The sequence below is a fragment of the Apostichopus japonicus genome, chromosome 16 (genome assembly GCF_037975245.1).
Source record: "Apostichopus japonicus isolate 1M-3 chromosome 16, ASM3797524v1, whole genome shotgun sequence".
In the NCBI taxonomy this organism is placed as follows: Eukaryota; Metazoa; Echinodermata; class Holothuroidea; order Aspidochirotida; family Stichopodidae; genus Apostichopus; species Apostichopus japonicus.
This window is the reverse complement of record NC_092576.1, coordinates 20,049,379-20,066,518: the sequence shown is the minus strand read 5'-3', so window position 1 is coordinate 20,066,518 and position 17,140 is coordinate 20,049,379. Positions and strand designations below refer to the sequence as shown.

At 33.8% G+C, this 17,140-nt stretch overlaps 1 protein-coding gene across 1 annotated transcript in view; it reads right to left on the bottom strand.

The window, feature by feature from the left end:
- Window positions 1–12,521: 12,521 nt before the first annotated feature.
- The window catches only part of LOC139982774 (uncharacterized), a 33,774-nt gene continuing 29,155 nt past the window's right edge, over window positions 12,522–17,140 (bottom strand). The window contains exon 6 of the mRNA XM_071995863.1: window positions 12,522–14,810. Coding sequence (XP_071851964.1) covers window positions 14,641–14,810 — 170 coding nt within the window. The 3' untranslated portion in view covers window positions 12,522–14,640. The remainder of the gene's footprint in view (window positions 14,811–17,140) is intronic.

Here is a 17,140-nt window from a genome sequence, read left to right as displayed (position 1 = left end):
ACAACATGTGACGTAAAATCTCTTTAACTATTTCATTAACAACAACAACATTATCCCCCAAACATATGCAAATATGTCATAGACATTAACCTCACTGATAATACCGTTTTACTAAACCCATAACTCTCTTAATTAGACTATAAAACACATCAATAAGCACTTAACCATCCTAAATTACATCCCAATTGACTATAAATATTCATGACATGGCTGGCTATGTAGCTAAGTGCACCGCTTACTACGGATGAGTATAAAAACCATTCACGTTACACTACTATCCTAATACACACTATTTTCTTAACAGCTTCGTTTTAAACAATTAATATTTGAATGGTTATGAGTGTTATCTTACAGGATATGGGTAATAATAAGTTTTATTTTCACAGGCTTTTTAAGTCGGGGGGGGGGGGGGTAAGGGTGCGGAGGGGGGGGGGGCAGCAATACCATCCATAACTTTGCACCGGTGGTCATTGAGGTCAGTTTACAGGAGTGGTTCATTTCCAATGTTTCCAATTAAAGTTGAGATCAAGTTTCATTACAATGTAGGTAAACCGACTTCCATGCACAAATTTAATATGATATGGCTATCTATTTTTAATATCAATATTTCTATGCTCAATGACACATGATATAGACAGATCTATAACTTCGGAAAATAAAGGATATAAACAGACCCTTGTTTGACGTAGTGATGATTAAGTGAAATATTTCGAGATTTGAGGGTTTGGCCCTTGTTCAGAAGGCTGTCAGTGGGTATTAGATTAGCTGATCATTTCTGAATATATTCAAGAGGAGCTTTGCTTAAGAATCAATATGTTATACAATATCATGTGTCTCAGATTATGTGGACGGTCCACATAATCCGCTCATATACTTACGATTATATATTCCAATTGAGATTACGTGTGTTACTAAAAAAAAAAAACGTTAATACTACTATCCAGATACATTCTATAGACCAAAAGAAAATATTTAGGTTGTGATCTTTCTTAACCAGCTGCTTTTAAGACAATTTTTATAAACGGTCAACAGTATTATCATACTAATATTAAGGGTAATGGATTGGGGTTATTCTTTTGGGGTTTCCTATAATAATCCCAACCCATGTAACGAGGATTGTTGATGCCAGCTTACAAATGTTTTTTTTTGCCAATGTTCCCAAATAACGATTTGTTGAGAATAAATTAACCTAAAGGAAAACCGTATGACATGCCAAAAAATACATATTTGATAACGTTATCTGTTTTTAATATTAATCTTGATATGCTCAATGATACATGATTTAAACAGATCTACGAGTTCAGTAATTAAAGGTAATAAAACAGACCCATATTTGACGGGTTGATTCCTTCCTGAATCTGTCGATATTTGGTGCGGGGTCTTTCACAAGAACGGTTATTTTTAATTAATAGAGTTGATCAATTTTCAACACTAATTTTGGTTTTTAATCAATAAACAATACAATGAAATGTGTATAAGATTATGTGGACGGTCCACATAATCCGCTCGTACACTTATGATTATATATTCCAATTGAGATTACGTGTGTTACAGAAAAAAAGACGTTAATACTTCTATATGAATATATTCAATACATTCAATACACATGATTCAAACAGATCTACGAGTTCGGTAAATACAGGATATAAAACAGACCCATATTTGACGGGTTGATTCGTTAGTGAATCTATCGATATTTGGTGCGGGGTCCTTCCTTTGAACACAGTTGTTTTGAATTAATGTAGTTGATAAATTTTAAACCCTAATTTTGGTTTATAATCAATAAACAATACAATGAAATGTGTATAAGATTATGTGGACGGTCCACATAATCCGCTCGTACACTTACGATTATATATTCCAATTGAGATTACGTGTGTTACAGAAAAAAAAGACGTTAATACTACTATATGAATATATTCAATACATTCAGTACACATGATTTAATTAGATCTACGAGTTCGGTAAATACAGGATATAAAACAGACCCATATTTGACGGGTTGATTCCTTACTGAATCTGTAGATATTTGGTGCTGGGTCCTTCCTTTGAACACAGTTGTTTTGAATTAATGTAGTTGATAAATTTTAAACCCTAATTTTGGTTTATAATCAATAAACAATACAATGAAATGTGTATAAGATTATGTGGACGGTCCACATAATCCGCTCGTACACTTACGATTATATATTCCAATTGAGATTACGTGTGCTACAGAAAAAAGACATTAATACTTCTATATGAATATATTAAATACCTTCAATACACATGATTTAATTAGATCTACGAGTTCGGTAAATACAGGATATAAAACAGACCCATATTTGACGGGTTGATTCCTTACTGAATCTGTAGATATTTGGTGCTGGGTCCTTCCTTTGAACACAGTTGTTTTGAATTAATGTAGTTGATAAATTTTAAACCCTAATTTTGGTTTATAATCAATAAACAATACTATGAAATGTGTATAAGATTATGTGGACGGTCCACATAATCCGCTCGTACACTTACGATTATATATTCCAATTGAGATTACGTGTGCTACAGAAAAAAGACATTAATACTTCTATATGAATATATTAAATACCTTCAATACACATGATTTAAACAGATCTACGAGTTCGGTAAATACTGGATATAATACAGACCCATATTTGACGGGGTGATTCCTACCTGAAACATATCAAGATATGAGGGTGTGTAGCCCTTATTCAGAAGACCGTTATTGTGAATTAATGTAGTTGATTAATTTTTAAAATTTTCAATTACGGTTTTAGTTATAATCAATTAACAATACAACATCATACGTATAATATAATGTGGACGATCCACATAAACCGATTATACAATTACGATTATATATTTCATTTAGGATGACGTGGATTATGAAACAAAAACCTCAATACTACTATTGCATTCTGGGGGCTCTTTAGCACAGCAGAGAATACTGTCAGATGTTCCTTTACGGAAATGTCGTGGTTAGGTTCTGTTTTTACCTGCATGGTTAACCGTAGTAACTAGAGACCAGGCCATATTACAGTAACAAGAAAATAATAAATCTCTGGGTACAAATTTATAGTAATTGTGAATGCGAACCTTAATAATAGATTAATTTCAAAAATTGACACGTTGGTGACACTCTGGTACATATAATAAGCAATAAAACAATACAACATGTGACGTAAAATCTCTTTAACTATTTCATTAACAACAACAACATTATCCCCCAAACATATGCAAATATGTCATAGACATTAACCTCACTGATAATACCGTTTTACTAAACCCATAACTCTCTTAATTAGACTATAAAACACATCAATAAGCACTTAACCATCCTAAATTACATCCCAATTGACTATAAATATTCATGACATGGCTGGCTATGTAGCTAAGTGCACCGCTTACTACGGATGAGTATAAAAACCATTCACGTTACACTACTATCCTAATACACACTATTTTCTTAACAGCTTCGTTTTAAACAATTAATATTTGAATGGTTATGAGTGTTATCTTACAGGATATGGGTAATAATAAGTTTTATTTTCACAGGCTTTTTAAGTCGGGGGGGGGGTAAGGGTGCGGAGGGGGGGGGCAGCAATACCATCCATAACTTTGCACCGGTGGTCATTGAGGTCAGTTTACAGGAGTGGTTCATTTCCAATGTTTCCAATTAAAGTTGAGATCAAGTTTCATTACAATGTAGGTAAACCGACTTCCATGCACAAATTTAATATGATATGGCTATCTATTTTTAATATCAATATTTCTATGCTCAATGACACATGATATAGACAGATCTATAACTTCGGAAAATAAAGGATATAAACAGACCCTTGTTTGACGTAGTGATGATTAAGTGAAATATTTCGAGATTTGAGGGTTTGGCCCTTGTTCAGAAGGCTGTCAGTGGGTATTAGATTAGCTGATCATTTCTGAATATATTCAAGAGGAGCTTTGCTTAAGAATCAATATGTTATACAATATCATGTGTCTCAGATTATGTGGACGGTCCACATAATCCGCTCATATACTTACGATTATATATTCCAATTGAGATTACGTGTGTTACTAAAAAAAAAAAACGTTAATACTACTATCCAGATACATTCTATAGACCAAAAGAAAATATTTAGGTTGTGATCTTTCTTAACCAGCTGCTTTTAAGACAATTTTTATAAACGGTCAACAGTATTATCATACTAATATTAAGGGTAATGGATTGGGGTTATTCTTTTGGGGTTTCCTATAATAATCCCAACCCATGTAACGAGGATTGTTGATGCCAGCTTACAAATGTTTTTTTTTGCCAATGTTCCCAAATAACGATTTGTTGAGAATAAATTAACCTAAAGGAAAACCGTATGACATGCCAAAAAATACATATTTGATAACGTTATCTGTTTTTAATATTAATCTTGATATGCTCAATGATACATGATTTAAACAGATCTACGAGTTCAGTAATTAAAGGTAATAAAACAGACCCATATTTGACGGGTTGATTCCTTCCTGAATCTGTCGATATTTGGTGCGGGGTCTTTCACAAGAACGGTTATTTTTAATTAATAGAGTTGATCAATTTTCAACACTAATTTTGGTTTTTAATCAATAAACAATACAATGAAATGTGTATAAGATTATGTGGACGGTCCACATAATCCGCTCGTACACTTATGATTATATATTCCAATTGAGATTACGTGTGTTACAGAAAAAAAGACGTTAATACTTCTATATGAATATATTCAATACATTCAATACACATGATTCAAACAGATCTACGAGTTCGGTAAATACAGGATATAAAACAGACCCATATTTGACGGGTTGATTCCTTACTGAATCTGTAGATATTTGGTGCTGGGTCCTTCCTTTGAACACAGTTGTTTTGAATTAATGTAGTTGATAAATTTTAAACCCTAATTTTGGTTTATAATCAATAAACAATACCATGAAATGTGTATAAGATTATGTGGACGGTCCACATAATCCGCTCGTACACTTACGATTATATATTCCAGTTGAGATTACGTGTGCTACAGAAAAAAGACATTAATACTTCTATATGAATATATTAAATACCTTCAATACACATGATTTAATTAGATCTACGAGTTCGGTAAATACAGGATATAAAACAGACCCATATTTGACGGGTTGATTCCTTACTGAATCTGTAGATATTTGGTGCTGGGTCCTTCCTTTGAACACAGTTGTTTTGAATTAATGTAGTTGATAAATTTTAAACCCTAATTTTGGTTTATAATCAATAAACAATACTATGAAATGTGTATAAGATTATGTGGACGGTCCACATAATCCGCTCGTACACTTACGATTATATATTCCAATTGAGATTACGTGTGTTACAGAAAAAAGACATTAATACTTCTCTATGAATATATTAAATACCTTCAATACACATGATTTAAACAGATCTACGAGTTCGGTAAATACTGGATATAATACAGACCCATATTTGACGGGGTGATTCCTACCTGAAACATATCAAGATATGAGGGTGTGTAGCCCTTATTCAGAAGACCGTTATTGTGAATTAATGTAGTTGATTAATTTTTAATATTTTCAATTACGGTTTTAGTTATAATCAATTAACAATACAACATCATACGTATAATATAATGTGGACGATCCACATAAACCGATTATACAATTACGAATATATATTTCATTTAGGATGACGTGGATTATTAAACAAAGACCTCAATGCTACTATTGCATTCTGGGGGCTCTTTAGCACAGCAGAGAATACTGTCAGATGTTCCTTTACGGAAATGTCGTGGTTAGGTTCTGTTTTTACCTGCATGGTTAACCATAGTAACTAGAGACCAGGCCATATTACAGTAACAAGAAAATAATAAATCTCTGGGTACAAATTTTTAGTAATTGTGAATGCGAATCTTAATAATAGATTAATTTCAAAAATAATTACGGTGGTGACACTCTGGTACATATAATAAGCAATAAAACAATACAACATGTGACGTAAAATCTCTTTAACTATTTCATTAACAACAACAACATTATCCCCCAAACATATGCAAATATGTCATAGACATTAAACTCACTGATAATACCGTTTTACTAAACCCATAACTCTCTTAATTAGACTATAAAACACATCAATAAGCACTTAACCATCCTAAATTACATCCCAATTGACTATAAATATTCATGACATGGCTGGCTATGTAGCTAAGTGCACCGCTTACTACGGATGAGTGTAAAAACCATTCACGTTACACTACTATCCTAATACACACTATTTTCTTAACAGCTTCGTTTTAAACAATTAATATTTGAATGGTTATGAGTATTATCTTACAGGATAAGGGTAATAGCAAGTTTTATTTTCACAGGCTTTTTAAGTCGGGGGGGGGGGGTAAGGGTGCGGAGGGGGGGGGCAGCAATACCATCCATAACTTTGCACCGGTGGTCATTGAGGTCAGTTTACAGGAGTGGTTCATTTCCAATGTTTCCAATTAAAGTTGAGATCAAGTTTCATTACAATGTAGGTAAACCGACTTCCATGCACAAATTTAATATGATATGGCTATCTATTTTTAATATCAATATTTCTATGCTCAATGACACATGATATAGACAGATCTATAACTTCGGAAAATAAAGGATATAAACAGACCCTTGTTTGACGTAGTGATGATTAAGTGAAATATTTCGAGATTTGAGGGTTTGGCCCTTGTTCAGAAGGCTGTCAGTGGGTATTAGATTAGCTGATCATTTCTGAATATATTCAAGAGGAGCTTTGCTTAAGAATCAATATGTTATACAATATCATGTGTCTCAGATTATGTGGACGGTCCACATAATCCGCTCATATACTTACGATTATATATTCCAATTGAGATTACGTGTGTTACTAAAAAAAAAAACGTTAATACTACTATCCAGATACATTCTATAGACCAAAAGAAAATATTTAGGTTGTGATCTTTCTTAACCAGCTGCTTTTATGACAATTTTTATAAACGGTCAACAGTATTATCATACTAATATTAAGGGTAATGGATTGGGGTTATTCTTTTGGGGTTTCCTATAATAATCCCAACCCATGTAACGAGGATTGTTGATGCCAGCTTACAAATGTGTTTTTTTTCCAATGATCCCAAATAACGATTTGTTGAGAATAAATTAACCTAAAGGAAAACCGTATGACATGCCAAAAAAATACATATTTGATAACGTTATCTGTTTTTAATATTAATCTTGATATGCTCAATGATACATGATTTAAACAGATCTACGAGTTCAGTAATTAAAGGTAATAAAACAGACCCATATTTGACGGGTTGATTCCTTCCTGAATCTGTCGATATTTGGTGCGGGGTCTTTCATAAGAACGGTTATTTTGAATTAATAGAGTTGATCAATTTTCAACCCTAATTTTGGTTTATAATCAATAAACAATACAATGAAATGTGTATAAGATTATGTGGACGGTCCACATAATCCGCTCGTACACTTATGATTATATATTCCAATTGAGATTACGTGTGTTACAGAAAAAAAGACGTTAATACTTCTATATGAATATATTCAATACATTCAATACACAATAATTCAAACAGATCTACGAGTTCGGTAAATACAGGATATAAAACAGACCCATATTTGACGGGTTGATTCCTTACTGAATCTATCGATATTTGGTGCGGGGTCCTTCCTTTGAACACAGTTGTTTTGAATTAATGTAGTTGATAAATTTTAAGCCCTAATTTTGGTTTATAATCAATAAACAATACAATGAAATGTGTATAAGATTATTTGGACGGTCCACATAATCCGCTCGTACACTTACGATTATATATTCCAATTGAGATTACGTGTGTTACAGAAAAAAAGACGTTAATACTACTATATGAATATATTCAATACATTCAGTACACATGATTTAATTAGATCTACGAGTTTGGTAAATACAGGATATAAAACAGACCCATATTTGACGGGTTGATTCCTTACTGAATCTGTAGATATTTGGTGCTGGGTCCTTCCTTTGAACACAGTTGTTTTGAATTAATGCAGTTGATCAATTTTAAACCCTAATTTTGGTTTATAATCAATAAACAAAGATTATGTGGACGGTCCACATAATCCGCTCGTACACTTACGATTATATATTCCAATTGAGATTACGTGTGCTACAGAAAAAAGACATTAATACTTCTATATGAATATATTAAATACCTTCAATACACATGATTTAAACAGATCTACGAGTTCGGTAAATACTGGATATAATACAGACCCATATTTGACGGGGTGATTCCTACCTGAAACATATCGAGATATGAGCGTGTGTAGCCCTTTTTCAGAAGACCGTTATTGTGAATTAATGTAGTTGATTAATTTTTAATATTTTTCAATTACGGTTTTAGTTATAATCAATTAACAATACAACATCATACGTATAATATAATGTGGACGATCCACATAAACCGATTATACAATTACGAATATATATTTCATTTAGGATGACGTGGATTATTAAACAAAAACCTCAATGCTACTATTGCATTCCGGGGGCTCTTTAGCACAGCAGAGAATACTGTCAGATGTTCCTTTACGGAAATGTCGTGGTTATATTCCGTTTTTACCTGCATGGTTAACCATAGTAACTAGAGACCAGGCCATATTACAGTAACAAGAAAATAATAAGTCTCTGGGTACAAATATTTAGTAAATGTGAATGCGAACTTATATAATAGATTAATTTCAAAAATTTACGCGGTGGTGACACTCTGGTACATATAATAAGCAATAAAACAATACAACATGTGACGTAAAATCTCTTTAACTATTTCATTAACAACAACGACATTATTCCCCCAAACATATGCAAGTATGTCGTAGACATTAACCTCACTGATAATACCGTTTTACTAAACCCATAACTCTCTTAATTAGACTATAAAACACATCAATAAGCATTTAACCATCCTAAATTGCATCCCACTTGACTATAAATATTCATGACATGGCTGGCTATGTAGCTAAGTGCACCGCTTACTACGGATGAGTATAAAAACCATTCACGTTACACTACTATCCTAATACACACTATTTTCTTAATAGCTTCGTTTTAAACAATTAATATTTGAATGGTTATGAGTATTATCTTACAGGATAAGGGTAATAGTAAGTTTTATTTTCACAGGCTTTTTAAGTCGGGGGGGGGGTAAGGGTGTGGGGGGGGGCAGCAATACCATCCATAACTTTGCACCGGTGGTCATTGAGGTCAGTTTACAGGAGTGGTTCATTTCCAATGTTTCCAATTAAAGTTGAGATCAAGTTTCATTACAATTACCGACTTCCATGCACAAATTTAATATGATATGGCTATCTATTTTTAATATCAATATTTCTATGCTCAATGACACATGATATAGACAGATCTATAACTTCGGAAAATAAAGGATATAAACAGACCCTTGTTTGACGTAGTGATGATTAAGTGAAATATTTCGAGATTTGAGGGTTTGGCCCTTGTTCAGAAGGCTGTCAGTGGGTATTAGATTAGCTGATCATTTCTGAATATATTCAAGAGGAGCTTTGCTTAAGAATCAATATGTTATACAATATCATGTGTCTCAGATTATGTGGACGGTCCACATAATCCGCTCATATACATATACCCACATTTGACGGGGTGATTCCTTCCTGAATCTGCCGATATTTGGTGCGGGGTCTTTCCTTAGAACACAGTTATTTTGAATTAATAGAGTTGATCAATTTTCAACCAATAGAGTTGGTTAATTTTGGTTTATCATCAATATACAATACAATGAAATGTGTTTTAGATTATTTGGACGGTCCACAGAATCCGCTAATACACTCACGATTATATATTTCAGTTGAAAGTACGTGTTACAAAAAAAAAAAAGACGTTAATACGATGTGATTTCTTTCAATGCATTCATTACACAGTTCTAATATAAAATAAAGGATATAAACAGACCCTTGTTTAACGGAGTGAAACATTTATATATCTATTTTTAATTTGAATTTGTCTACGCTCAATGACACATGATATAGACAGATCTACAACTTCGGAAAATAAAGGATATAAACAGACCCTTGTTTGACGGAGTGATGATTTCATGAAATCAGGGACGTAGCTAAATCCTGATGATTAGGAGGGGGGTGGGGGTGTAGGCTGAAATTCCAACTGGATAGGTTTTGGAGCCAGAAAATTTCGGCTGCTGTTTGTCCCCCCCCCCCCCGCTCTACTCGCCAACATTCACATATTGAATACCACTGGCCCTCACTTCACAAACTTCTTTATCACTCTGGTTAAGCAAAGCAGGTAAGCAACTGAGTAAAGTTATCTGTTTGAAGGCTTATAGACTAATGACTGCAAAAGCTATGTTAATGTAACAAAAGGAACACTTTTTATTTTCAACAAATTATATTCGACGACAAAGTGAGTTACCCAAAATACAGAGCTTTTATTGGCACGCTTAATATTTTTTCTTTGAGGGGGGGTGGGGATATTTATCACTCACATGAAATGTTTTAATTGTTCACTTCATTCCAACTGAGCATTCGGAATGAAGTGAACAATTAAACATTTTGCAGAAAAATGTTGAGTTGACGAGATACGATAAGTTGGCAATTAAACATTTTTCAGAAAATGTTTCAATTGCTCAGATGGAATGAAGTGAACGATCGGAAATTTTGCAGAAAAATGTCAAACTGACGAGATAATGATAAGTTGTCAATTAAACATTTTTCAGAAAATGGTTCAATTGATCTGTTAAAGCAACTGAGCAATCCAACATTTTCTGATTTTGATAACATTTTATCTTGTTACTGAAAAATGTCAAATTATGGGGCAAAGTTTTTGTTATGTTGACGGCACTTTTAAAGCTTCCGTAGATTAGCATTGAGCGTTTTTTGTATACATAGGGACAATGTATATCCTGAACTTACATGAAGCTAGCGAACAGGGAGTATTAAAAATCGTACGAAGTTTTGTATGGTGGAGTATAAAGATCGCGTGATACAATTTCTCAATGTGACAAGGAAAACGTGGTAAAAATGACTGATTGAAGGTCAATGTTGACCGAAAATTTTAGGTCACTCACAAATTACAAGAATATGTGAAAATGAGAGTGCGACAGTCGGAAAAATGAGAGTGCGACAGTCGGAAATTCTGACTGTCGCACTCAAATTTCCAACTATCGTCAGTTTTACCAAGATTGGGGGGGGGGGTTATCTATTTTTAATTTGAATCTATTTATGCTCAATGATGCATGAATTAAACAGATCTACCAGTTCGGTAAATAAAGGATATTAACAGACCTATATTTGACCGGTTTAAGTCTTCCTGTAAAATATCGAGATTTTATGGGTGGGGCGTCCCTCCCAGATTCTTCTTGTTGTGAATTATAGTAGTTGATAATTTTTTAATATTTTCAATTACGGGTTTGGTTATCTGGAAATGGTATTTATAGTAAGCAGTATACTTTTCTGTATCGTACATATATTGCGATGGGTACTTGTCTACATTTAACGTGCGATTCATCGCTATACGTGCATGATATAGCCTAAGCCTTTGGTATACTTTCTTCTAATATCACTTGACGGCTTATTCAAAGAAATCGGCAGTGCAAAAAAAAAACGGACTGTTTAAATTTTATCTCTGACTAATCTATGAACAAGAAAATAGACCATGGGAATCGTACAAGAGAACATTTAAAACGGGGGCGGGGGTTGTAGGAGGTTGGAAAAGGTTTTGCCCAAATTTAAGTAGAAATTACTGAAAAGGTATCAATCCCCTCCCCGATAAAGTGTTACTTCATTCTTTATTTTTGATGCGAATAATCTATCTCTAAATCTATCTCTGACTAATGTATGAACAAGGAAATGGACAATGGGAATCGTAAGAGAGAACATTTAAAGCGGGGGTAGGGGGGGGGGGGGGGGTTGTAGGAGGTTGGAAAAGGATTTGCCCAAATTTAAGCAGAAATTACTGAAAAGGTATCAATCCCCTACCCCATAAAGTGTTACTTCATTCTTTATTTTTGACGCGAATAATGAAGATTAAGTGTGCCTTTTATATAACTATATGAAGGTACAAACATAAACTTTTAGAAAAAAACACCAAGTAAACATTGATTTTCATGTTGACATCATTTGAATTTCAAGACATCTTTTATATGTACTCAAAATTCGAATAATTGTTAATTGTTTGTTTATTTATATAGGCCTTTATGTTTAGATGGGGCAACAAAAAAAGAAGTTTAAGGTATGCTGTACATAGAATGTCTGAAAACAATTTGGAGAGTCCAGACCTCCAGGAATTAGTACTTTTTTTAAATCTTTACGAAACTTTCCTAACGATAGGATTTAAGGGGCCAATTCAGCAGACCTGCCACGAACACGTTAATGCACATGCATATTTGGTTGGTTGCAAACTTTCAGGCAAATTTTGAAGAAATAAATACTAAAAAAAGGTGTAACAAAAAATATACAAACACTGATCACTGTATTTATCATCAACATTTAGGAAAACATGCATGCATTCCATTTCTGTCATTTTGCAAGCTTATTATTGATCAAGGACTGTCAAAATAAAAAAAATTGTACATCATAAATTTCAAGATTGAACATATGCAGTACATATACTTATATGCAGCTGTGCAATGTCGTTTGTGTTGGTTGTTAGCGATACTGCTGTCATGGTGGTTGAATAATTATCCTCTTCGACATTGTCGCGTGTTATGTTTGCTACTCGCTGTACGCCTTTTGAGACAGCGTAGAGCATGAAGCAGAAAACAATGCGAAATTTACAGAACCTTTAGAAAAGACATATTTTACATGGAATTTTTTATTCCTGTCGAAAGCAGCGCCATTTGACTTCCTCCCTAGCATGATAAATTTCTGACACCTTCAAATAGTTTCAGTTAGGCTTATTGAATAATTCAAGATCAATATCAATATATTCGAAGCGAATTGCTTAGCAAAGATGGTAATATAAAAGGAGTTGTATCAAAGGTATACGACACATAAAAAGCAAAGTTTGTGCCTTCAAATTCTTATTGAGCAAAGCAAAAGAAAACCAAGAAAAAGATCATACACAACAAATATCATCAGGTTGCTTTAAGTTGGTTTATCTCTTCGAAATAGTTTACAAAGGTTAATTAAAATGAAAGAAGTACAGTGTTACACATGAACACAGGATATTGGTCTTGTTTTAATTAACATTTAATAAAAAAAGGACTACCATCTCAAAATATCAAAATCTTAACTGATATGAACACCAAAACATTTAATAAAAAAAAGCACTACATCTCAAAATATAGACTGATATGAACATTAAAACATTTATAAAAAAAAGTACTACATCTCAAAATATCAACTGATATGAACAACAACAAAGAATGGGCAAGACTACACCAATGGTGTTGTCATCTACAGCAAAATATATAATGAAAACCTGCACTCAATTTAATCCCCCTGCCTGTCCCCAAAGCCCCTCCCTGCTCACCTCAATACCCAATATTTAATAGTCTTACTAACACAGTTATAGCAATCAAACTTTCAGCCTTGCATTCATTCAAATGTATGATGTTGACTAAGCTCTGCCCACTAGTTTAATAATATGCATAATCCTACTGACATACAATTTGTTCAATAGTTCCTGTGCACCACATAATACATGCTGTAGGAAAAGGACCATATACATTAGGCAAAAATATAACTATGTCATATGACGATCTTTCAATATGTTATCATCGGACATTAATCACTCATTAATATGAATGACATATATATGCAAAAATGACAGGGGATAAAGGTTATGGTCCAATTGAAATATTTGTACCACAATGAGAGACATATGTCTATATAAAAAATATCAATTTTAAATTTTGGCACAAAACAACTTCATTTGCACCATCTTCCATAGTTTACTAATACCTCAGTTTATTAGTAATGCTATAGATTGAGAAATAATAAGCAGTTCTCCCCAATCCCTTCACCTTTAATTCATTAATTTATTCAGTCCTGAGAGACCTGCAATAGGTTATCGATATGCCACCATCTGCATCTCCACTCTTCCAACATGAAGAGTCTCTTCCAATATCATCTGTATCAGTTTGTACAATAATGGGTCAAATATCTTTTCCAACAGATACATTGTCCTGATTCCCAATAAATTAATTGGGGGATTTTTTTTGGTTAGGACGGGATGAGCTATGAGTTTATATTGGACGGGGTAGATCTAATATGTGTGAGTGAACTTAGTTTCCATAAAGTAAATTTATCTTTGATGAAGAAAATTTCTTTTTGAAGAGTACAGTAAGTTTTGATGTGATTTAGTAAATTTATATTTGATGGAGTAAATTTATTTTTGATATCCAAGTAATTCTTTTTATGAAGAAATTTTCTTTTCTATGGAGAAAATTTCTGTAATGTGTAATGTAATGTAATTTACTTTTTGTTCTTGTTTTTGTGGTAATGGCCGTCCATAGCCACTCTCATCCAGCTCAAATAAATGACATTGTAACTGTTCCAAGTAGTTATTTTTGCCCATATATGGTGGCTAAGTCATATGGATGATTTTCAGCTACACATGCCTACAATGCCTCATGCTTCTTTAAACCAGTCAAACAGCTTCCATGGAGCAAAATAAATTTCCATCTTTTTGGGAATGGCTTCCACCAGGGAGCTGCTTCCATTATTGAGCTCCAAGCAACAGATGACCAGCTCAATGTATTCAGTTGGAAGGTCTTTATTGCTGTTCAGTTCATTGTGTCCTGTACATAGATGGAGGATCAAAAGAAACAAAAGCAATGTATTTACACAACAAGTTTGGTATAGTAGATATAGTTATTACCTAAATTAATGCTCCTGAAACAGCAATCAAGTTTTATGATGAATGAATTAGCAGTTCAGAACAGTTTTTATCAAAATAGAAATAAAAATTATCATTGGGAGAGAAGGCTATTGGTTTGAACCCCAATTGTCATTGCGTCTTCACATTTCAGTAAAGAAATAATCCAGATATGGAGCATATTGTTTGATATTAAGTCATGTACAGGTACTTAAAAGTTAGGAATTTAAGCCAAGTCAGTATTAAGTGATATACTCCTATCAAAAGCAGATCTTACCTTTTGTCTGGTAAGACTATTTACTGGGACACTATAGTGGCCATAGTAGCTATAGTGGCCAGCATGTGTGTTATGCAGATCTTACTTTTTGTCTGGAAAGACTATTTACTGGGACACTATAGTGGCCATAGTGGCTATAGTGGCCAGCATGTGCTTGCAAAAAAGCAAAAAGCAAAAAGCAAAAAGCAAAAAGAGGGACACTGTAATGGTTAACATTGAAAATTGGGGTGTCTACAAAGACCTAAGACCTGCAAAAAAGGTGACATCCCTATGTTCCGACGTCTCTATGTTCCGAAGTCTCTATGTTCAGAGGAATACGTTCCGATAATTTTTTTGGACTAATTTTTTTTACCAACATTTCTTCGTACCCAATTTTTCGGACCCAATTTTTTTGGGGGACTTCATTTTTTGGGACTCAATTTTTTTGGGGTACTCATGTTTTTTGGGACCAACATTTTTTCTGACGTGACTTGTTAGGACCCACCAATTTTGTTTTCACAAAAAAAAAGGGCCCAAAGTTTGTTATGACCCAAATAGTGCTTGTCCGAAAAAAAATTTGGTCATGAAAAATTTTAGAGTGAAAAAAAATGTTGGGTCATAAAAATATTTTGGTCCAAGAACATTTTGATCCGAAAAAACTTGGTCCGAAAACATGTTGGTCAAGAATTTTGGTCAAAAAAAATTGTCGGAACATAGAGATGTTGCAACATAGAGACGTCAGAACATAGAGATGTAACCCCTGCAAAGCTAAGACCCTATCATCTGCAAAACTAGGACCCTTTTACAAACTAAGACCCCACCTACTGCAATGGCTAGGACTATATTGCTACAAGTCCTCCTCATCTCAAAGTTCAACGAACGTGTCATAATGATCAGCCCAATGCAAGCTGTGTGAGAGTTTGACCAATACAGTTATTAACCCTGAAATTAATCTTTTCAAAGTGGTCTATGTATGGGGATGGCGAGACACTTTACCTCACAATAAATTAAGCTGTTTTGTCAATGGCTAGGCTAAAATTTAAATAAGATTTAAGATAAACAGGTCAGTACAATTTGGTATAGATTTCAGAAGTGATGACAATAATGACACAATGTCCTTGTGATGATACATAATGGGATCATAGGGTTCACTGAGGGGAAGCAATGGAAACTAATAACTCTCAGATAATTCTTACATGAAATGAAGGGAGACTTGATCACAAGCTTGTGTAGCAATAAATAACTAAGTGGTGTTAGAGGTTGGAATATTTAACAGTGAAATACTGATGGTGTAAATTGTAAAATATATCCCTGAAATGCAGGCTACGGAAGGTCTTTGTTATGGGAATTAAGTAACAAAGAGACAATATGCAACACATGCAAAGACTGGACCATACAACGAAAGGTAGTTTTCATGTCGATTGAACTGACAGACAGTTTTCCAATCTTGAAACTCAAAGTTTTTTCGTTCTTGATTGAACCATATTTGAAGTCAGATAGCAGTGCATAGTGTGTGAATGGGGAGGGGAGAGTGGGAGGAGGAGGGGCGTTTTCCTTGATTTAATGGTTATTAATTACATATCATGTATGTATTAAGTAAAGCTATTATCGTTCATTTGAGCTGGGCAATGATTACAAATGATTTATTACAAAAACTAATAAGGATTTTCAGTAATGAAAACCACGTTCACCACTGTTCTGCATGGTGGGCATGTGCACATATACCCAGACGAATTTAAGGCAGGAAATCCCTGGAATTCCCTGGAATATAAGCCAGGAAAAGCCTGGATTTAACCCAGGGAAATCCGGGGAAATTCCTGGGCTTGAAAATGGTAATTCGGACAGGAAAAGCCTGGTAAAGCCTGGTTTATATAACTCATTTAGAGCCAGGTTAAGGCCGGACAACCCTGGATGGTTAACCCAGGTTTACCCCAGAAAAGCCAGGTGTCTAGTGTGTGAGTGAAGAGCCAGGAAAAACCAGGAAAAGCCTGGTATAT